The following is a 23,711-nucleotide window of genomic DNA, read 5'->3' on the forward strand; positions in this document are numbered from 1 at the left end:
GGGATTTTGATGGCCAGATTTTTTTTCCTGGTGCTCATAATAATCCATTTTTTGTTGTTTGAATTGAATTCCACATTTTTTTTGTTGAAGTAATTTTAAATTATTTATATTTTTCCTTAAAGCGTGTACTCCACTATTGTCATCTTTCCCTTCTACATTCAAATAACTTGTAAATGTCAGAGAAACAAATTCATGCAAGGTTTTAAAGCAGCTTGCCCTGATACTTTTTGTTTGCAAACAGGTAACAGAGTTAAGAGGAAATTCATCTTACCTGAGTATTTACTGTTGACACAACCAAAGTAGAGACTCTGAAGAGTGGTTTACCACTATCCACCCATTTTACATCACAGCTGATCTGCTATTAAAACAACAACAACTACTGAATTTCTTCATTTATTTCCTACTTATTCAAGTCTGTGTCAGGTTCTCACTGCTCTACCTTTCCAAACTGGTCAGGATTAGTAGAAAATTGCAATATCACACCACAAAACTGGGGAATGAACTATGACTGTGGACCATGTGAGCTGAAGAATGAGTGTCATAGGGCATGAGTGTGTGACAAGAGTTCTCTCTGATCACTCTCACTCATATTTTGGAGAAGTTTGATGCAGTACTGTAGAATACAGTTACTTACAAAATACACATTTTCCATATACACTTGTGAATCAGCAACATAGGACTCCCAGTCCAGGGGTATCTGGGTGGAATAACCCCCTGCACTAGTACAGTTTAGGGGTTGACCTACTGGAAAGAGACCCCATGGAGAAGGACCTGGAAGTGTTGGTGGAGAACAAGTTCACCACGAGCCAGCAATATGCCCTTGTGGCCAAAAAGGTCAAGGGAGATTCTCCTCAATCCCCGTACTCTGCCCTAGTGAGGCCACATCTGGAGTACGGTGCCCAGTTCTGGGCTCCCCAATTCAAGAGAGACAGGGAACTACTGGGAAGATTCCAGCAGAGGCTACAAAGTTGAAGAGGGGACTAGAGCATCTCTCTGTCAAGAGGATGGGGCCAGATTCTTTTCAGTGGTGCCCAGCAACAAGACAAGGGGCAACAGGCACAAATTGGAAAGCCAGGACATTCCATCTGAACATGAAGAAAAACTGTCCTATGAGGAAACATTCCTGTGGGGGTACTGGAGCCCTGGAGAAGGCTGCCCAGGTAAACACAAATGCAATTTTGATCTCATGTAAAACATCCTAAAATAAAAGCTCTGCATCACTGAAGTAACAAGGAAGTGTGAATCGATACCTTTCCACTAGCTGGCTCTTGAAGGCTCAAGTAACTGGGAGGCAGACTGCTTGCCACTGGCACATTGTGCTCTTGGGAAGCTAACTGGGCATCCTTCAACAATGGAAGCCATGCGTATCCCACTGCGCACAAGAACAAATCAGTGTGAGTCTCTAGAAGAACAAGCTGCTCAAGTTCACAGGAAGACAAAAACATCCAGCCAGAAATTCTGCAATCCTTATTTGAATGAACAGCATTTATACTCATAAGTGAAAGTAATTCTACTACAGGTACCTGGTGTTTCCAGAGCCTCTTTCTTTTTGGCATTAGCTTTTGCATTTATGTCACAGGTGACATGATAAAATGAAAACAGAATGTGGTGTTTCTTATGGAGTTGAGTGGGAAGTTCAATTTTCACCTGAAATGTAAAATGTTACACCTCACTTTAGTTAAATAGATTAAACCAGGTATCAGAGATGGTCTAAATGAGTGACATTGCTCACTACAGAGGTCTTAAGTACAAAATGCCTAACGTTTATCTGCATGGCTAATAGATGTTCTCTTAAGGAAATGGTTTAGGATGATCATCCATCACTTTTACTCAAACCAGCTTTTAAGTCTCCCTCTTGCAGATGAATATTTGCATTTATGACGAAAAAGCGTAAGATGAAAGAGGACAGAACTGGAGTAATGGACCCTGCTTAGAAGTGACCCCCCCTGCACTCCAGCAGCTGTAAATAGCCATCCCCTATTTTCAGAATGACCAAATTCTGCTATTGCTTCACCTCCATTTCATGTAAAAGACCAAGTAATAAAGGCTGACATGAAAATAAACTCTCATTGACGATTTCTGCTCAGTCTTAAATCCCATATCATCATGTCCTCCATGAATCCCTGCAGATTGGCTTTGAGGTACAATTAACCTATCTGAATAAAAATACAACGTAATCAAAACACATTACCATGGGAACTAATAAAAAAAGACCCTTTGCTATGATGAAGTTTATCCAAGCTAACCTTATGCTTGAGGTAAGGTTGAGGAATTGTTAATAAATTATTCCAATGCAACATAAGCTTAGGGACAAGAATCTAATATTATAAATATAGATGTGAAATGGGCATTCAGACGTGGAGATTAAGACAACTTTCTTGATAACATACTTCATCCATTTACAGACTGTCCTTGCTGTGTGAGGATCACTGAGGGTAAGGGCACACCTCTTCCATCCAAGCCAGCTGCTAAGATCTGAATCCAGTTCTTTGTTCAGCCTCACCAGCATCTCATGATCTAGTTGAAAATGTCCCTGCTCACTGCAGGGGGTTTAGACTAGACAACCTTTAGGGGTCTCCTCCAGCCCAAACCATTCTGTGGTTCTCTGATTTTCAGATGTGTTAAAACCCCAAACATGTCTCACAAAGTGGAGGATTCTAGATCTCTGAGGATGTCATACTTTAAGCCCCACCTCTGTACCTGAACATTAGTCTTAAACTGGTATTTCACAAGTAGCTGTACATTATCTCCCGGTCTTGCCCCTGCCATTTTATGATAATTAACTTTAACTGAAAAAAGAAGTTTTTCCAAGGTCAAGCCAGCAGTTTGGAAAATCCTGGCTAAATACTAATGGTGTTTGCCAGCCTTATCACTACACAGAAAGCAGCAGTGGAAAATCCAGCACAGACACATGCCATTCACAGTCCATCAAATACACTAGACACTGAAATGGTGCCACGAAGTTTACCTGCGGAGAGCCTAGGGGATCAATCCATCGTGTGGGTGGAACAGAGATGCATATGCAATGAACACTTAGCAAAGGCCAAAGTATCAACTCTCCTCTAAAGCTGCATCCTCAAAAGCAGCAGCAAAATGACTTGCTGCAGCCACTATACATCACTGGACATGCTGTCTAGATAACTGCGTCAACAAAATGCCCCAATGCAGAACTTGTGTCACAGAGAGGAATTTGTCCTGACAGCCCTTCACCATCATGTTTACTGTTTGCATTACATTCAGAGTTGCAGCTGGACCCTTAACATGATCCAGACGTGCATTTTAGAGCACGAGACTGTTCCTAATTAATTCTACAGCATCTTATCTGTACTCAAAACATTTTCTAGCAGGAAGGCTTCACTGAGTTAAGGAAAGAAAAATAAATATGAGGCTGCCTGAAAATCTACACAAGACAGAGCCATGCAGATCCACAAGAAATTGTAACACAAGTAGTCTTTATGCATATTTTTTTGCCTCACTGCAAATGTGTGGGACTGGCAGACAGTGAATGAAAGAAAAAAGCAGACTGACCTCATCATAGAAATCAGGATTCTGGGAATGGTGCAGCACAGCAGTGTAGGCTGACGATGTAAATAATGGTCCACCTGGCTTCCCATAAATACGCTGATAAAAGTAACAGGCTTTAATTACACTGGGAAATTTTGCTGATCCCAAGCAGAATGCATGTACATTGATAAAGAGATCATGAAAGATTGATAATTTCTTTGATCAAATATTAAAAGAAATATTTTAAGTGCTCAGACCTGCAGTTTTTAATAGGCATTTCCAGTAAAAGTCCATTGATCCCATGAAAATGACCCTACACTCTACTGAGCAATGCAGACTCTTCAGACTTCTTCCTTGCTGTTATCAGAGTTTTCAGAAGAATGCTTCACAGAAGCTATTTCCCTTTTACACAGATCCATACACAACACAACACCTTTACTGACTTTTCAGTGTACAAAAGCTACACCAGTTAACCACCTCCTTGCTGGCAGCATCCAGTCTGGAGGCTCTTGATTATTGAGTGATAGCAACTTTATTTATTGTTGGGGGAACCAAACCAAAACTTCAATAAATAGCCCTTGGTCAACAGAAAAGCTCAGGATTAAGTCTAAGGTTATGTTCAATTTGTGCCTCGCTATCTTTAAGCAAACGTCCTGAGCTTGGTGAGAAATAGAGGGTAAACAGCTAAATTTTAGGATAAATTGCACTGTAAAAAAATAGTCTACTTTTTCTAATATCATCTTCTTCTCCCTCCACAAGTCAGAGAGGCATCACTGGAATCATTATGACTAACTGAGATCAAACAGCAGCACAGTGTAAATGTAGGAGGATATACAACATTCACCCATTAATTTTCAGCACAGCCTTGATAATATAAATGATGTTCTCAGAAACATTGCTTTCTGAATGTACTCTTGTGGCTCACCTTCAATGGCTTCGCTCCTTCTTCATCAGAGCCTTTAAATTCAATACACACTGTTATATTCCTTGCCTGAAAATAAAGTGTTAAAGCTTAGATCAGAAAGGGGGCACTCAAACACACAGGAAAACTGTAAGGCCTGAGGCAAGCTATTTCCAACTCTTGGAGAAACACAGACATGGTATATCAGTATTTAAAACACCTTGAAGTCACAGTGATACCAGTAGAAATACTGTTTCAAATAACTGGCAGAATGTGAGCCAGATCTCAAACTGTTAGGAGCATGTTACAAAGTGACCAGCACTTACCTGTGTCTTGTCCTTAATGAATTTTCAGTCACCAGGAAAATGCAAATTTCACTTAAGAACTACAAATATTATCCAGATTAATTTTGTCAGCCCATATTTCATTAACATGTAGCCCTTCTGAAAACTGTGAAAAGCTATCATCACATTATCTCTCCTTGAATCACTGACACAACTCAAAATTAATCCATAGATTCACTTCATTAAAATTGTGCCAATATTTTATGACTGCAAAAAGGTCAAAAGTCAAGCCAGTGGCTCAAATCCCCATTTCCCCCTCTTCAACAATAAGAACTCCTTCATGTCAGTGAGAGCTCAGCACCTGCATGGCCTGGGCCCATACTGTACCTTGTTGAAGTATTTTTGGCTATCATACTTGAGGTGTTTGGGATAAATGTATAACTGGTTCTTGTAAACTCTATAAGGTCGAGAGTATTTTGTTGATTCCTGTACAAACTCTTCAACTTCCACTGTGGGTTGATGATCCCTTATGTCATTAAATGGCTTGATTGGAATAAATGATGAAGTTACACAGTCTTGAAAAGAACAGAGAAAAAACCTATCACATACTATGTTTGTTTTCATGGCCTTACTAGTAAGAATAAGTAATACTGAGATGGAACAAGTGAAATCTTGCTGTAACTTGCCAAGAATAAGTAATGGTGAGAGCAACAGGCCAAATCCTGCCTTAAACTGAATCCATGCTTCCTCAGAACAATTACAATTCATCATCCTGAAATGGTTTATCTCTCCAATTAAATAGTACAGCATGAAAACCTCTTCTGACACACAGTGTTCAGTGACATTTGATGGCATAACAGCACCAGTGGCATAGGGACAGTTTCTACACAAGTGACACTGTTCCTAATTAATTTTACAGCTCAATATCTCATGAAAGTTTTTCTACCATTTAGGAACATACTAAATGAAATAAAGAAACAAGTGGCGCAGAACTAGATTAAATATATGATGCATTGGGGAGATGAAAATGAGAACTCTGTTAGCTAGACAGCAGAGATTAAATCCAGACAAAGAATATTTTGCCCATGCCATGGAACTGGTGAGACATTTAACTACAGCGTAGAATTTCTCTGGTACAGTGTTTAAATTATATTGCAGCCTTATTCAGACAAATCTTCCTTATATCAAATAAATGCTTATGCCATTACTCTTTAGACTGAGGGAATTTTCACTGACTTTCCAGAGGAACTGGGCACTTTCCTGGTGCATACTCCTTCAAAGACAGACTCTAGCTTGGCCACAATACACACTAAGCCAGGTAACAGTACAAGGCCCAAGCTGCTTTGGACCATTTTGCCTGCTCCAAGTTAAGAGCTACTTTTAAAAGTAAAAATTGCTTTTGAAATCTTAGTGAAACTACTTTGTTATCTGTGAAGATGGTGTCAAGATACGTGATGACAGACTTCAGGGGGGAATTCAATGGGCCTGAGTTTCTGCAAAAGTGAGTAACAGTCGCAAGTACTGCAGGTCCTGGTCTAGTGGAAGGTGACCCTGCCCTTATCAGGGGGGTTGGAACTGGATGATCTTTCATGTCCTTTCCAGCCCAAATCATTCTATGATGAAATGTGGCCCTTGAACCACAAAATTTGAACAGAGGTAGAATGACCCAGTTAGAAGCATCTTTTTTTAAGTTGTTGCACTGATGCCAGAGTGATCTCTAAATGAAGTCCCCATCTACTCTGTGATCTTGAAATCTGCTGCATGTCCCATATGTGCTAATTCACAGAAAAGATGAGCATCACAGCCCATCAACAGTGCAAGGTGATTAATCTCAAGCTACAGAAGTCCACTCATCTCTTTTGTCTGATCCCTTAGAGATCAAAAAGCGGTCCTTGGACTTTCATTGTGTGTGGATTCAGGTACAGAATTAAACAAAGAATGGTGCAATTAAATGAAAATAAATCAAGAACACTCCTTGGCATAGACATTTCTATACAACAATGGATACTTCTACCAGAACCGTCTTCAGGCAGCAGTTATGGCTAGAAAGCCTATTATGATGTCCTACTTAATTAGCAACATTAATTATGAAATGGAATCATACTTGGATGTTCCAAAGGAACACAGTCAACTGCAATCTCCAAACAGCCAGGTATAGTCTGGATTTTGCTAATCTTCTCTGCTCTGCAATGACAGAAAAGAAAACATTTTAGAGAATTAGGACAAGGGAGATGAAGCACATCACAGGAATTAATGCAAAATGAAAACCAGGCCTTGACTGAAGATACAAACATGGGTGAAACATATTTAGCATACACCTACTGGCTATTACATCAGATGCAAAAACAGGAAAGAAATGTGGTTTGTTTGGGGGTATTTTTTGTTTCTTTTTTTCATTCTTGGCCTCATTCCTGTTTTCTCTTTGTAAGCAATATTACTGAATAATTTGTAGAAGAGGAAGAAACTGACGAACCTAACCTTGTGAAGATTAATTTAGTTACTTTTTCTTCCTAAAGTCTGAATCAAACGTTCTCTAAAAGGAAGACAAGGGGAGCTCACAGCACCATGGATTCTGCAGTGGCCATGCTGAAAAGGGACCATGATGTGGTCCTTGTGTCCAAGCAATATAAGAAGAGATGCTAAATTAATTTTATCTAGGAGATGCTTTAGACAGACAAACCCATCAGATGTGACTCTAATAAGAGTAGTGACAATTGCAGTGAAGTTTCCTGACCAGAAAGAAGGCACAAGAGATTAAAGGTCTGATCCAAATCTTCTAGCTGACCTTCAAACTTTCTACAATCTGATTTTATATAAATGGAACAGGAGAAGTTAATTATATTAATTCATTTCTGGGCATATTTAAGAGTAGTGTGGACAGGAAGAAATCCACAGTTCAATTGTCATGTCTCTTATCCAACATAAACAAAGACTCTGCTCTAGAATTAATCTGGTTTACACCTGTGTGGAAGATTATCCAGCCAAACCACTACTCACTAATTTACACACTGCCAAACTTTTGGAGAAGGTTTTTCCTTCCCATATCCACTCTTCAGTTTGTCATGGAGACTCAAACAAACAGAGGAGTGAGGAAACACTTCTCTCTGCATCCCTTCTTTTTAGCTCTGACATAATATTCTTTTGTTGGTTACTTCACCTGCACTTACCTTCATGCAAGCTAATTTAAGGACTGTCTATAGGTTATAACATTTATTAATGTGCCAAATAATGTTTCAGTTTTCCTACAAAGTCCAGCCTAAAGCTAATGTGAGAAACACTAATTTAGCATTTCTGCTTGAGCACTGTGTTAAATGAAGAAAAAAAAAAAAAGCTGTGAAAAATTATTCTGTACAGCCTTTATTCATTTGCTATAAAGCCTTTATTCATTTGCAAAGCAAATTAAAATCTGTTCCTTACCTTCTATATTCTGCTATTAGTTTAATCAAGTCTTCCATGGAAATTTTGTTACTTTCTTGCCTGAATAAAGGCGAGAATCGGGAGTCTCTGTCAACATTTCCTTGATTATCTTTAAACACTGGTCTGTAAAGAAACAAAAATGACATGTTTACAAACACTCAACCAGATAGGTATGTATATACCCATTTGTACATTTGTAATTGTAGTGTAATCTTTAATAAGGCTGTGACAGGAATTCTAACACAGGTTCAAGGGCTCCCTGCAGAGCCTCACACCAGAAAGCTTTTCTGAGTTGTACATCTGTAGGAGCATAGGCAAAATCAGTTTACTTGCATCTCCAGTCCTAGTCCTGCAAATACTTAAGACTTTGCTGGAGTTTAATGCTAGAACAGATCCCCATCTCATTCAACATCCACCATTTCACCCCCACCCGCAGCTAAGTCTCACTTGAGGAAGCTGGAATTGTAGGGCACCTCACTAAGCCAGCTCTCCACCCCCACCAACCCCTCCATCACCCAGCTGCATAGACATCTTCTCCAGCCTCTTGGTCAGCTCCGGGGGCAGCCCCAGAGAGGTCATTCCTGGCTGACAGTCACTACCCCTGATCCTGGTGTGGCTTTACCATCTGTTTCACACATCAAGGACATCGGCACTCATGTCAACAAAGAGACGGACTCGCTACTTCAAGGAAGTGTTTTGAAGAATTCATCCCATCAATAGGTAGTTTTATCCAAGAAGTTGATATCCAGTGAAAATCATGATTGTTTTAATTAAATGGAATCATGTCGAGATGCTAAATCCCAACCACTATGTCTCACCATACAAAGAAACACACGCTTTTGCAGAACCAGCTTAGAGACTTCTACAGACTCTTCCTATGCACTGAATCTGCCCTGTGTGCTCCAGCAGCATGACACCAGCTCACTGGGATTTAGCTGTTCTTCACTAAATAAGTTTGTGGAGCACTGACTCAGTTTTTAGTGAACCAGCTACAAATGAAATGGAAAAAAAAAAAGTATCTGCCTATAACTGGGAACAGTGAGTATCAGCTGTTGTGAACAGAGGAAAACATTCCCAGAAATGTACATTCCTGCTCATTGACACTTGTAAGATTTAATTAAAACATTTCACTGCCCCTTGTGTATCCCCAAGGGTTACACATGCTGGCTGGGCTGGATAATGTAACTGCTATCCAAACTAACAAACCTTGGATTCAACTGTAGTATGAAAAACATTGCTTAACAAAAGTAAAATGTTCTTGACACTAAGTGCTGTTCTGTGAATCATTTGGCCACTCTTGCTTCCTTAATTTACTCCTCTGTTCCACTGCCAGTGAGAAGAAGAATTGAAGCCAGCACAAATTGTTGCCAGATGCAAAATAATCGAGTAAACCTTTGGAAGAGGATCCCAAGAAGTATAAAGGCACGGTGTCTTAAGTTAATTAACATGGAGAAGCACCACTACTTGGTTTCTTTGTAACTGGGAGAATAATCAGCTCTCTTCTATTGGGGTTTTGCCTCCAGCAGTTAGAGAAAATAAGGTCCACACCAACACACCATGTCAACAATCTTCAGTTATTAGGCTAAAACACTCAGTGAGTGATTTCCACCTCTGCAAGGAGATGCTGAGCAAACTCAGGCTCTGCTGGAGCCAATTTGCTAATTCCAGAGCAGGCTCTGACACCAAGGAAATCACTACTCAGTGTGGCAGCATTTCCAAGGCATGACTGTAGGTCAAGTGGAAAAGGAACCAGGTCCGTGCTGGAATCTCACCCTAGGTCAGTGGTACTGAGCACCAAGCACTGCCTCCTGGGAGGCTCAGGGAACCTGCAATATGCTCTTGTGGACAAGAAGGCAAATGATCTCCTGGGGTGCACCCTTTTCAAGAACAGTGTGATGAGCAGATTGAGGGAGGTTCTCCCCTAGTGAGGCCACATCTGGAATATTGTATCCAGTTCTGGGCTTGCCAGTTCAAGAGAAACAGGAAACTCTGGAGAGAGTCCAGCAGTGGCTACAATGATGATGAGGGAACTGAAGCATCTCTTTAACAAAGAAAGGCTGATAGATCTGGGGCTGTTTAGCCTGGAGAAGAGCAGACTGAGAGGGGATCTCACCGATGCTCATCAAGGGTGGGAGTCAAGAGGATGGAACCAGGCTCTTTTCAATGGTGTCCAATGACATGACAAGGGGCAATGGACACACACTGGAACCCAGGAGGCTCCATTTGAATGGAGGGTGTTGTGCACTGGACCAAACTGCCCAGAGAAGTTGTGAAGTCTCCCTCTCTGGAAAGATTCCAAACCTGCCTGGACATTGTGATCCCGCACAACCTGCTCTGGGGAACCCTGCTTTAGCAGTGGGGGTGGACTAGATGTGGAAAAACTGCTCACCTCCAGTGTTAGAGATTCAGCATGAGACCTGCAGCTACTGCAAATCAGCCCAGCTTCACTACTAGCAGCCACACCAACCTACACCAGCTGAGAATTGGACCAGCAGCTGCATGAGCTGCTGAAAGATTCAACTCCTAAGCCCTAAACCAAGAATTTTATGAGGGTGGAGAAGGTTTGAAGGAGTGTAAAAATGGATCTCTGTGAGTGACATTTCCCCTCATCTACAATATGTAGCTCAGGCACATATTTGCAAACTTTGGCAGCTTTGGCAGGCAGATGAGAACGGGGGAGGTATCTGACACGCTGTAATTCTAACACATCCCATAATTATACCTGCGAGAGCAGACAAGACACCAGATCCCACCAGCGCCAGCAAGAACCCAGGGAGGAACCCTGAGTCATGCTTTTGAATGATGCTAACAAACTGGATGTCACATAAGCTCATTAAGAGTTTCAGTCACATGCACAATACTCAACTGTCAAGATTTTGGCTTGCTGGATGCATACGTAAAAATCGCATCTGTAACTGCTTTAAGGAGGGAAAATTTCCACACAAACCCAGGAGTGTGGTTAATGCCAGAATGAAATGACTGGAAACCACATTTCCAAACCCAGAGTTTTGCTCTGGTCAGAGCCAAACCATTTTTTCCCCCTGTAGTGTGATAGTCTCCTGTGGAAACTTCTATTTTCAAGCTGTGAAAACAGAAATAGATTTTAAAGAGCCAAATTATACTTTGATTTTACAAAAGAGAGTCCTGAGTAATGTAAATACATAAAGAGATGTAAATGAGTGCAGAATTGGACCCAATGAACTTAATAAATTCCTTGTGCAATGCCACTGATACCAACATGCTCACACACTTGGTGCAGTTGGTCAATGATTTTTAAAATATATTATCTCACAGAATCATTCATCCTCTCCTCAGAAGACTTGGACTCTAGTTCCATCACCAGATTTGAACTCTAGTTCCTTCACCAGTTTTTTTGCTCTTCTTTGGACCTACTCCAGTACCTCAATGTCCTTCTTGTAGTGAGTGGACTGAAACTGAAGACAGTGTTTGAGGTGCAGAAGAATGCCTAAACATTCTTCACATGTCTGAGCCACTAGCCAGACCCTGAACTGGTTAAAATAGATCACTCCACCTAAAGATTGCTACAGCAATGACAGATTTGCAGGTTATCACTGGCAGCACTAACACAGACCACGTGCAGTCAGGGCAGAGTTAATAAAAAGCCTCAAGCCAGCCTGATGCCAAGCCCCCACCTCTTGCCATTGTACATTCCACTGCACACTTGAAAGTAGCTCTGTCAGCCCATGAGACACCCATCAATATGATTTTGATGAACACTCCTTTGGCTATCCAGCAGCAGTAAATATTAATGAGTATCCCAGAGCTGGCAATGACAGAGCAGAACACATTACCTGACTTTCTCTTAAACGTGCACATAGTTCTCCTGTTCCTACTGGATATCAACAGAAATCCACAGCAATAAAAAATAAATGAACTCTGCAAAGAGCTGTACATCACTCTGTGTTTTCTCCTGTGCCACCTAAGAACCATACTCTAAAATCACAAGCTTTTACCTACTCTTGGTGAGGGAAACTGTAATTTTGGAGCTCCGTATGTCCACATCAGGAGCACACAGTCATTTTTCGCAGTCATGGCCAGAGTCACAATGTGACTTTCTCACCTTGCACTTGCTCTTCCTTCTTTCCTGCAGCTTCAGGCTGCTCTCCAAGGTCAGAACAGAAGCCACAGAGAAGAAGGAATGCTTTCGCTGAGCATTCCCTTTCTATAGGGAATATAAAATTGTGTATTCTCTGCTCAATGCGTGGCAGACAGCAAGGTGAGCTGTCACATGAACACACATGAAGGTCTCAGACAGGTTGCTCTTGCATTCCAGGCCAACAGCATGCTGAGGAAAGGAGAAGGGGTGACAGTTTTAAACTAGAAGTGGGGAGATTTAGATTAGACAGAAGGAAGACCTGTTTTACACTGAGGGTGGTATCTCATGTTGCCCAGATAGGTAGTAGATGCCCCCATTCTCTGGAAACATCCCAGGGCAGGTTGAACTGGGCTCTGATCAGCCTGACTGGGTTCAAGATGTCCCTGCTCACTGCAGGGGGGTTGGACTAGATGACCTTTAAGGTCCCTTCCAATCCAACCCAATCTGTGAGTCTGTGTAATTGCAGAAGACTGTGAAGGAGAATACAAAAGAGAATAGAGAAAGGAATTACACAGAAACTTGAAGGGAGAACAAAAAGAAGAAAGCCATATCTGGCTTTGTGAGTTAATGTGGTAGGAGATCAAGAGGCATAGATGTGTCTCAATATTGAGGATGTGACCAGGAAGATGTTATGCAGGAGGAGAGAAAGTAATAACAAAAATCCATTACTGTCCCTGCACTGACCTGCCCAATGAGGAAATAACAGCTCCTGGTCACCTACTAACCATGAAAATGCAAGCATACCTGTAGTATAATCCCTCAGTATCAACCCCAAGGCACTGTTTTAGTGGCACCATAACCTCCAAGTCCCCGATTAGATTATTCCTAAAACTTGACAGGCATCATCACAAGAACAGAGCTTCAAACTTGTGCACCTATGTTTTAGGTCTCTTTCAGACTGTAATTATCTTTGTGGGAAATTCTTGTGAGAACTGTGACTTTGAAGTCCCTTTAGTAATTTTTTAGCACCAAATCACTGGTGGAGCTCAGAATAAACTGACATTCTATCAGCCACCTTTGCTACTCCCTGGCAACTTCACTACAGACCAGCAGAACAGATTTCATCACAGTAACATTTAGTGAGAAAGTCACAACGTTCAGTTGTGTGAAAAATAGGACAATGATATAATAAAGCTGTGAGATCTTCTGAGGTCCCAGACCATGCAGAAAGCTTCAGACAGAAAAAAAGAACAAAAGAACACAATTCTCAGGGCAGAATAAGCTGTAAGATGCTTATAAAATTATAAAAAGAATTAATACACACCTCACTGACCAAGCAAATGGCATTCGGTATTTCCCCAGCTTGCTGCAGAACTGCTTGTTGGATCTTAGCACTTTCTGTGCACACTAAAAAAAAAAAAAAAAAAAGTAAGAATTATTTAATCAGCATCATCATAATACCTGAAATATAGCAGAGAGCACATTCAAATACTCCTTTCCTGCTATTGTGTTACCAAAATAATTTACCCTGATGCTGTTCTTAACAAAAAACCAAAAAACCGAACTGAAACAAAGGTTCTAAGTAGACAGAAGAGATATTACAGATGAATCCCAGTATAGTGGGGGTTGGAAGGGACCTCTGGAAATCACAATGTCGAGGCAGGTTCAGAATCTCTCCGAAGAAGGAGACTCCAACAACCTCTCTGGGTAGCTCGGTGCTTCAGCACTCTCACAGGAAAGAAGTTTTTTGTCATGTTCAGCTAGAACTTCCTGGGTTCTAGTTTTTGTCTGTTACCCTTTGTCCTATCACTACCCCTTTCAGGCAGAACTATGTTAGTTACAGTTATTCCACTTTCCTGTGACATACCCAGTGGCCTGCTCTCAAAGAGAAACAGGTGCCCACCCCAACTGGGCTCATATATGAAGTGCAGTAACTCATAAAATACGGCTGAAAAGGAATTTCACTCTGCTAAGACATAACTAGCGCAGGAATGCACCACAAATGGATTCATATGCTGCAGACAAAATAATGCTTCAGTCAGTCACTGGAGCTTGGACATCTGCTTTCTTCAGCTGGGCCTCCAGTGAGCTGCTTGTGTTCAGCAGCCGTAGACCGGTGAGGTTTGTGAGCACAGTTTGTAATGTCTCCAGCTTCCAACAGGCTGAAGCTGACAACAAAGGAACTGATACTCCTGTTAAATTACCTTAAAAGAATCAGGATTCTTAATGTAAGGCTCAGCACTGCTGGCAATGTTTCCTGTAAGCACCTTTTCTATTTTTGCCACCAATACGATCTCAGAATGAGGATTACTTATGGAAAAAAGAGCCTGTGGAGAAAAGAGAACAGTTAAAAAGTGCATTGCGACGCCGGAGCAATGAAATCCTGCCAGTGCTCTCTGCTGATGGGAACAGTCACAAACCAGATCCAGACAGGATTATTAAGGATTATTATCTCTAGTTGCTAGGGCTGAAGTGAGCTTGTGCACGCTCAGCACCTTGCAAACAGGCGGACTTAAGAAGCACATCAGCATCACCTAACCCAACTGTTCCTCTTGGACAGAACTTAAATGATGGCCTAGATCAGTCATACCTTGGGGGAATGATCAGGAAAGGAAAAGGGTAAGGGTTTTAGGGGTAAGGTTTCCAGCAGCAGCAAGAATGTGAAAGTACTCTGTGATTAATACAGGATCTGGGGGTTGTTTTACATTGTGGTTTTGTTTGGCTGGCTTGGGACATCTCAGCAAATGAACCAAAAAACACAGGACACATGGCCAGCTCCTCTAAATAGCACACGTTAACTTTTTTCTAGGTTTTGACATTAATTGGTTTGAAGGCCATACAGGGAGCTCAAAAATCAAGCATCTGGATACATGTACCATTGCTATACAGAAAAAAAGAAAAGGTGTTCTTGAACATAAGAACCACTGGTAGCACAGATAAATTCCCTGACATAAATGAATACAAGCCACATGTGGAATACCTGTTTTGGGTATTTCAGCCACTCCTCTGGGAACCCCTTGACCTGTGGTTCTTCTGTTTCATTGGAGTCTGTATTTTCAACAGTGCCATTTTCTAATGACAAAGAAGGACCTGAAATCATCTGTCTAACCAGGGTGTGGTTCAAATCCACATGGAAATCAGCAGAGATCTTCCTGCCATCCCTGACATCATACAGTGCCACACTCACAAAGAAAGGCTCTACCTGGAGAAAACACCAGAAACACAATATGGTGGTAACTGAGAGCAAGGGGGTAAATTCCATCCATTAATAGCTTCCTGCAGCTAGAAAAAAAAAAAGACAAGCAAACAAGTGTCATTTACAGATGATGAGATTTGTTAACAACACAGGCTCACATATACCTCTGCCAAAGTTAGTTTCCAACCATGGGGATTTTAGGTGCTCTTAAAGGCAGTTTGTTAATGCACCAGAAGAGTAACTGACAGCTAACTGTGAAGCTGGCAGAATAAAAACAAATGCATTTGTCACAGATGATATTTAGAATAAACGAACAGAAGCCCTGAGAAACAAGTTGGTGGTGTTAGGTCAATGGCTGCACTTGAAGATCTTGGAGGTCTCTTCCAACCAGAACAATTCTATGACTGTATGATTAAGTTGCAGGAAGTTCGAAATGTAGATTCAGAGTCATTACAGAGCACAGAATAATGAAGATGAGCTTTCCAGAGATCTTCCAAAATGTGTAACAAAGATGACAAACTTAAACAGATGAAAACATTTTTATTGGTACAAACATGCAAGTCTATTACTGGTGGACAACAAGTTAACCATGAGCCAATGATGTGCTCTTGTGGCCAAGAAAGCAAATGGTCTTCTGGAGTGCATTAAGAAGAACATGGGTAGCAGATTGAGGGAGGTTCTCTTGTCTCTCTACTCTGCCTTAGTGAGGCCACATCCGAAGTATTGTGACCAGTTCTGGGCTCCCCAGTTCAAGAGAGACAGAGACTTACTGCAGAGGGTTCAGACTAAAAAGAATAAGTGGACTGGAACATCTCTCTGATGAGAAAAAGATGAGAGACCTGGGTCTGGTTAGCCAGGAGAAGATGAGGGGATTTTAGCAATAGCTAAGGGGCAGGTGTCAAGAGTGGTGCCCAGCAACAGGGCAAGGGGCACTGGGCACAAACTGGAACCCAGGAGGTTCCATCTGAACATGGAGAAAAACTTCTTTCCTGTGAAGGTGTTGGCACACTGGACCAGGCTGGCCCAGAGAAGTTGTAGAGTCTCCTTCCCTGGAAAGATTCCAGACTGGCCTGCTTAAACAGGGAGGTTGGACTACTTACCCTCCAGAGGCTCCTTACAACCCCCACCATGTGGAGATTCTGGGATTACTCTGTGGGAAATATATGTTCCATTTAGCTGGTAAATCAAGAGCATTCAAACTGGTCTATTGCACAGTACCAAGAAATTAAGTTCTATAACTGTAAGTAACCTCCAAAGAGCCTCCAGAGTTCTGATGAAATAAATCAGTCTCAAAGTAGCACCTTTGGTTGTGCAGAATTCAGAATCTTAAGACTTTGGAGATAAAGAACAATGCATGGCAGGTACAATATTCTGTGCTTTTTCTGACTCTTGCATTTTCAGACTCAGATACAGTGAATTACTGCATGCCCTTGGTACAGCTATCATGAATTCATTTAAACAGTTATTCCAGCCTGCCAAAAAAAGCTGCAAAACATATTGATTACATCATGCTGAATGTGCACTCACTGTAGAGGTCATCTTCAGAAGAAAAAAAAAAATAAAAGAAATCAATGCCTCATCTGTAATGTATGAGAGTTGAGTTGCCACAGTTTTCAAAACTTTCCTGTTTGTGAGGAGAACTAACTAAAAGCTACAGCTTGCTTTTCTTTGCTTGTTCCTCTTAAACTAAGAATAAGCAAAATTTTCTTGTTTGTCCTGTTTTTAGCTGGGTTTTTCCAATAAATGAAGCATCCAATCCTTTCTGTTTTGTTTTGTCTTCTGTAATTTAATCTGCTTCATTCCTGGTTTCTCTCTCTAAAAAACAAAACAACAGCTCGCTAGCAACTGGTATTTGTTGTCTCTTTACATAGGCCTTGGCAGTTTGAACTTGTTCTTCCTATAGAAATTGTTTAGAATCAAAGACTAAGATTTTTAATTCCCCACTGAACTGTAGCTAAAGGTCTGCAATTTACATCAGCTTCAAGCTGTTCATTACTCAGAAGTTTCATTATTCAATCGAAAGGAACAGGCAGATGAGAAGGAGTGCATGCAGTCTGTGTGTGTGGCACAAGCTTTCCTCTTTGCAAAGTAACAAGTGCATAGAAAGAGAAAAAAGGAAAAGCCAGAGGAAAAAGTAAAAGAAATAAGGGAGGGAAGGATAGAGGTGTAAAAGAAAAGAGAAATAAGAAATAGAGAGAAAAGAGAGAAAAAAATGACATAGAAATAAGCACAGCTTACATTGGTTGCGGGATCATTTTCATTTTCAGTCACACAGGCCTGGAGATTCAAAGTAAGGGATTTGCAAGTTATCAGGATCCTCCTTGCAGGCCTTTCTTCAAATGGTTTGATCATCAAGTTTATCCCTGGAAACTCCTTTTTCTGAGGATTCAGTGACTGAAATAAGTTGGGCAATTAGTTCCACATGAGAAAAGCATGGCATTCCAAAACTAACTAAACTTTTTAAAGATTTTGACTATCATTGAAGCCTCTGAAGCCCTCAAAAGTCACTGTTGTCTTCACATCATCATAGCCTTAATAGATCAGGAAGCAAAACCAAAAGATTACCTGAGGACATATGTAGTGTCAGAGGATCCAAGTTAGGTTTGCTATAGTTTTAGAACCGATTTTTTTGTTTGTTGTTCACTTACTGCTTCTGAAACTGCATCTTTAAATATCCTCATATAGATTAAACAGCCTTATATTTTCAGACTGTAACATCACCTTTAGGATTAGATTTCAGACTTTCGCTTTTCTCCTCTCTCATACACCACATCACTGTTTCAATTAGCTTAGTACTTCTAATAATGGCACTAGAGTTGATTGATTCTGCTTAAGCCTTCTTCTCAACTAAAATAAAGTTTCCAGTTAAATCACCAACAAATGTACATCCAGTGCAACAATGTTCTTTGAATCATGAACTCTGACACTAAATTATGAGCAAGATTAAGATAAAAAGCTGCATTCCCTACATTTCCAGCTGCATGTTTTTTCCACATCACAGCTTTTTGTACCTTCCCACTTCTTTTTATATCCATTCTTGGTTTTGCAGTCAGATTCAGTGCAATTAATAACAAGAAAACACTGATATTGTAATATTCTCAAGAGAAAGTTCTGCTTCTGTAATATTTTCAGTTTGCTTTATCAATTCCAAGCTTAGCTAGACTTAGATGACCTTCACAGACAATTCCACCCTCAAGCTTTCTGTGATCAAATATGGATAGAATCTCAATAGAAATCTCTATGGACTAGAGACAGCTCCCCTCACCCTTCAGAGCCAACATTTCAGGTATACCCGCTTGCTTGCTGGACTCTAGACCACTTTGGTGCCTTACCTAACCCAGCTACCTTAGATCATTTGTGTTTTAAAACTGCTAGGAACTTGAAGGGGGGGGAAAAAAAGAAATTAAAAAATTCACTTACTGCTATATCAGGATCCAAAGAGAAAAGATTTAGTCGCTCTGCGTTGCGAGAGGCTTTCACTGTTTCCTCTGTTTCTGTGATGTACTGTGGAGACAGATAATAAATTAGGGGAAAAAAAGAAAAAAAAAACAAACAGAAATCCATACAGTTGTTAGACTTCCAAAGGAATGATGGTTCCCTTGTAACAAGACTTCTCATTTCTGCAACAGTTATCTCCCTTTGAAGGTTATAAGGCAGGGATTTTCAGACCCTGATATACCAAAATAGATGAAATTAAGCAATTCAAGTTCATAATGTTACTAAAGAATCCATTATGGAAGAGATCAGTGGTGGATCATTGCAGTAACATCACTTTAGGGATTCCTGAGCTAAGGGAAAAAAAAATCCCAGTCCTACAGAAACCCCCTTGTATCAGAGGAAACAGGGGAGTGCACATCAGCCTTACAGGTAGGCACACACACACACTGCAATGACACCCACAGACAAGTTACTTGGTCCTTTCCTTCTCTGCCTTTTAGAAGTTTATCCTTACATCTAACTGTGATAATTTATTCCCCACTCTTCAAGACCATTCATCCAACATGCAAAGTACACCCTACACATTCTCTTCCCCATACAGATTCCTCACAGTATCTTTGAAACCTTCCTTCTCAGTCTGAACAAGTTATGTTCCTTCCGTCTGTCTCCACATTTTGGTTTTCCTAGCTTTTCTTTATATTTCAATCTCTGGACTATTAATGGAAACCACAACCTTCCTGGTTGCCCAACCAGCAACCATAGGTGGCATGGTACAGGATATACTCCTGGTCACATCCCATCCAATGTTTCATGTTTTTCACAATACCATGACGTTGTTAACACACATTAAGTAACAAACAGAAGCAACACAGCAAGATGAAGAGCCCTGTGTTCACTTTCCAACATGTCCCACCTATAAGCTGGCTTGCAGAGCAGGTCCCACTGTGTCCCTGATCTACTAGTTTAGGCAGAGATGGGATGAGGAGATGTAGCTGCTGTAGGGACAGGCCACAGATCCCTGCTGCAGCCAGGGGTAAAGAACAAGGTGGGGGAACAGAAATTAACCACCTAAAGAGCAATATAAGCATTGCACAACATGCAGACCATCTATTTTATCTTTGCAGGCCACTGCGGTCTGTGAACTGTCTCCGTTAATTACACCAACAGAAAGAGAGGAGATGACAGTTACATTTTAGCTTGCTGGTTGCTTTGTTTTCATTTTGGGTTTGATAGGCGGTTTTTTTGTTTGTTTGTATTTAATTCCAGGTGACTACTTCATATCTATGAACTCAACCTGCAGGAAAACATGGACCAAATTCTGTCTCCACTTGCATCTGCAGCTTTCAGTCCAAATCTGTGAGAGAAGATCATCCTCAAACACTATTTGAACATCATCCTCAAACAGCCTTCAGCTGTGTAGGTAGATAGTATCTACACCAGGTCACTGACGGAAGATCACAAACAGATCATACACTCATTCAAAAAAAAGCAGTGAAATATTTCCAATCTGGCTTTTCACCTAAAAGATTCTCAGCACAGTCTACAATTCTTTCATCTACAAGCAGCAGTTGATGAGATCCAGAGGACAAAAGGCCTCCCCTGACACCACACGTATTTTCAATGAAATTACAGAAGGTGATGAGCAGTTCAAGGCTTGCTTCCCTCCAATTCACACAGGAAATCTTGGCTCTCCAAGGGCCAAGCTCTTCTGAAATGCAGTTAAAGAGAGGAAAGATTTCACAGACAACTGCAGGCACCACACTTTTACAGACTTCACAGGGCTAAATAAAACCAATTTAGGGAGCACATCCTTTCTTTATATTCAGTGGAGGTTTCCTCTTTTAAACAAAGATGCTCAGAAAGAAAATCATCCCTGTCATGACTCTAACAATGACAAGGGGCTGTGCTGTATTTTCAAACCTTTCCCAGCACTAATGGTCACCTATAAGCAGACACTTTTCACCTAGCAGCAGACTTTCTGCTGTGCCTGTAAAGATAAATATAACACCCATTACTTTTGCAAAGTCTGGGTGCAAGGTGCTCTCTGAAGAATCAGTCTCTTCTTGAGAGCAGTCACAATTCACTGAAACTTCTGCAGGGTCTGAAAAAAAGGAAAAAAAAAATCAAATGTTTTTTATTATACTCACAATCACCACTGGATTTACGGAAATCTCTCCCCATGATACTTCTTTCTATTCCCTTTAGTATCATCATGGTAACAAGTGGAAGAGATACGAATGAAAGCCTCTGTCCTCCTCTACCTCATCTCCCATTGGTGCTCACTGTAACTTGGTCCTTATTTAAGCTTTCAAATAAGAGGCCTGTCTCTTCTCAGTGAGATGCCTGACACAGACATCATGCCCACAACAGAGACATCTTCCCTTGCTCTTTCAATCCCTTCCAAGGGTTTATGCTTAGAAGATCCTGGACTCCCAGTAAAGGGAGTCTTCAGGGAGGCAGGCAGAACCTCACTTGCCTTTTGGGAAGGGGAGGGATGCAGCCCGTACTCCACAAGATCAGAGCACAGCCTACTCTTTGCTTTGCGAGTTCACTATGGACCATTCTGCTTTCACTAGGTCCCTCAGCCTGTTACAGCCACTCGGGGCTCTTCTGCCAAGAAAGCATTATGCCTTTTGACAAGTCAACTCCATAGCACATTCCTCTTGCTTGTTATTAGGGTTTTTACCAGTAAAGTCCTCTGCTTTCTGTTCGACTTATGTCTTTGACCTTTTATGCACATATTTCTCCCTGTTTCATTAATGTCCCCCATGGGTGGGATTTTCAAAAGCACTTCTCTGATTCTGAAGTGCAACTCTCTTCTATCTCCAGATTATAAAAACATCTTTAGCTGTATAATGAGTATGCTGTCCCTCCAAAACCAGACTATACTATCAACACCAGGGTAAAGACTTCAAATAGCTCTGAACTTCCCCAGGATTCAGACCCATATGGACCCAACACTTTGATTCAGCTGAGAGCACAAGCAGTGCAAATCTGTATTAAGGTTTCAAGTATTTTCAGCCTCACAACTTCAGCTGGGGTTCATCCAAACCAAGCAGGGATTTATTATGTGGAGGAATGAGTTACTGCCATGGGAAGAGCACAGTGCAACAGAGCATCCAAGACTTTCTTCCACGGTGAAAGCATATTAATACACAAACTCACAAAAGCAAGAAACCAAAAGCCAGTAAAGCTTCCAAGGAAAAGATTTTTAAAGAAAACAAAACATTGGAAAAAGAACTGATCTAACCTTTCTGCAGCACAAAATGCTTTAAAAGCTTCAGACTCCCCAGGCACTGAAACACAAAGTACTACAATATCATTGACAGAGAAGACTGGATTTGACAAAGAGCTGCGTAAGCAAAGCCAAGCTGTGTTGCTCTATCTGACTTTGTGGGGAGCAGCTTTAACTCCCCCACAGTCTTTTGAAAATGATCTGTGAGGAATCATCTGACATCCTCCAGGGATTGCCAAAAGACAGATGCTGCTTCGACAGGAATCGATTGGTACAGACTCCGCCAGAGACTGAGGCAGTTAAAGTGATTCAATAGTGAGATCTGAAAGCTCAATTTTTCGCTTTTGCTTAAAAATAAATTCCAATGCAAGACATTGCTCATTCTTACCAAGTTTCAGATCAGTCAGATCTGCGCTTTTCCTCTCCTGAATGTTTCCCTCTGGATTTATTTGCAGGATTTTGTTGAGAGTAGAAATCCAGTCATCCATATCCTGTTCATTTTCAGCTGCCAGGACAAAGTATGTGAGGTCATTCATTTTCAACTCGAAGGCGTGTTTCCTAAGCCTGTTATTCTGTTGGGATGAAAGGAGGAAAAAAAAATAAATGCTAGAACTCGAACAAGGTGCAGAAAAAGGCACCTCTATGATGGACTTGTATGTGACCACTCCTTAAAACCAACATTTGAGCAAAATTCAGTGGCTTTGAAGAAAATTCAAGCAATGTGATATTAACGAAAATTTATTGTTGGGTGTTTGTGCATCTAAAATCTTCTATAGACAAACATACATCTTCTATTTAGCCACAGAAATCTAAAACTATGGACAATAACACTTCAAACAGTAAGAAATTCCTCACAAGTGGAATAATGAAAGATCTCTGATGGCAAAGTACAGCATTGCTACAAGTCATAACTGTCTGGAGAGTGTGTCTCCAAAGCCTGAAGTATCCTACGTCTTACCAGCAGAGCAGACACTCTAGAAGGTACTAGGCAGTTCTAAGCCATAGATACTTGCTCAGTGAAAATGTGAATGAGTTCACCAAATTCAAAATCTCAAGTAAGAGAAGTCAGCATGTGGTCAAAGACTCTTCCATTTCTGAATGATGAAGTTGGACCTCAACAGGTCAAAGCTCACCATGAACCATGTAAAAAATCTTCTGGTTTGAGATATTGGATGGGTGCTGCTAACATGAAGGTAACTTTCTGAGCACATCATGGAGTTAAGAACACTGTGGTTAGAGTGAGAACATTTCAACATAACTTTACTATTGTTATGCTTCTCTGGAAGAATTTCTGGATGATACAAGCCTAAACTTGGACTTAACCAGTAAATCTTGACAGAAGACTGTAATGGGACAAATTTCTTCACATGAAGAGATGACAGTGGGTACCTCCCACTGTTGATGTTGTGCCAGAAGGATTTTAATGGCCATTTCAACAACTCTTTGCAGGAGGCAGCAGGTAAGGTGTGGTGCTGTTCAATTACTGCAATGCTATCCTTTTAAAGAACAGAGTAAGAACCAATGCCCAGTATGCTGGCAATAGGCTGAGTCCAAGATCTGTTATGTATCACCAGGCTTTACCTGCACCAGATGACTAATCCATCAGCTTCTTCCCTTAGAATTAATAAGTGCTTAGCTACTGAAATAGCTCAATAAAATTAAACAAAGTGATGTGCTCT

General features: G+C 40.9%; 1 protein-coding gene across 1 annotated transcript in view; it reads right to left on the minus strand.

Annotated features, from left to right (window-relative positions):
- DOCK10 (dedicator of cytokinesis 10) overlaps positions 1-23,711 on the minus strand; it is a 127,150-nt gene that overhangs the window by 45,247 nt on the left and 58,192 nt on the right. Inside the window, exons 8-22 of the mRNA XM_054385942.1 lie at positions 22,421-22,604; positions 20,813-20,898; positions 18,780-18,863; positions 17,598-17,753; positions 15,144-15,365; positions 14,368-14,490; positions 13,488-13,570; positions 8,107-8,229; positions 6,794-6,873; positions 5,077-5,264; positions 4,430-4,495; positions 3,529-3,621; positions 1,524-1,647; positions 1,251-1,372; positions 272-358 (exon numbers count right to left, since the gene is read on the minus strand). Coding sequence (XP_054241917.1) covers positions 272-358; positions 1,251-1,372; positions 1,524-1,647; positions 3,529-3,621; positions 4,430-4,495; positions 5,077-5,264; positions 6,794-6,873; positions 8,107-8,229; positions 13,488-13,570; positions 14,368-14,490; positions 15,144-15,365; positions 17,598-17,753; positions 18,780-18,863; positions 20,813-20,898; positions 22,421-22,604 — 1,821 coding nt within the window. The remainder of the gene's footprint in view (positions 1-271; positions 359-1,250; positions 1,373-1,523; positions 1,648-3,528; positions 3,622-4,429; positions 4,496-5,076; positions 5,265-6,793; positions 6,874-8,106; positions 8,230-13,487; positions 13,571-14,367; positions 14,491-15,143; positions 15,366-17,597; positions 17,754-18,779; positions 18,864-20,812; positions 20,899-22,420; positions 22,605-23,711) is intronic.

This window comes from Indicator indicator, chromosome 13 (assembly GCF_027791375.1).
Source record: "Indicator indicator isolate 239-I01 chromosome 13, UM_Iind_1.1, whole genome shotgun sequence".
In the NCBI taxonomy this organism is placed as follows: Eukaryota; Metazoa; Chordata; class Aves; order Piciformes; family Indicatoridae; genus Indicator; species Indicator indicator.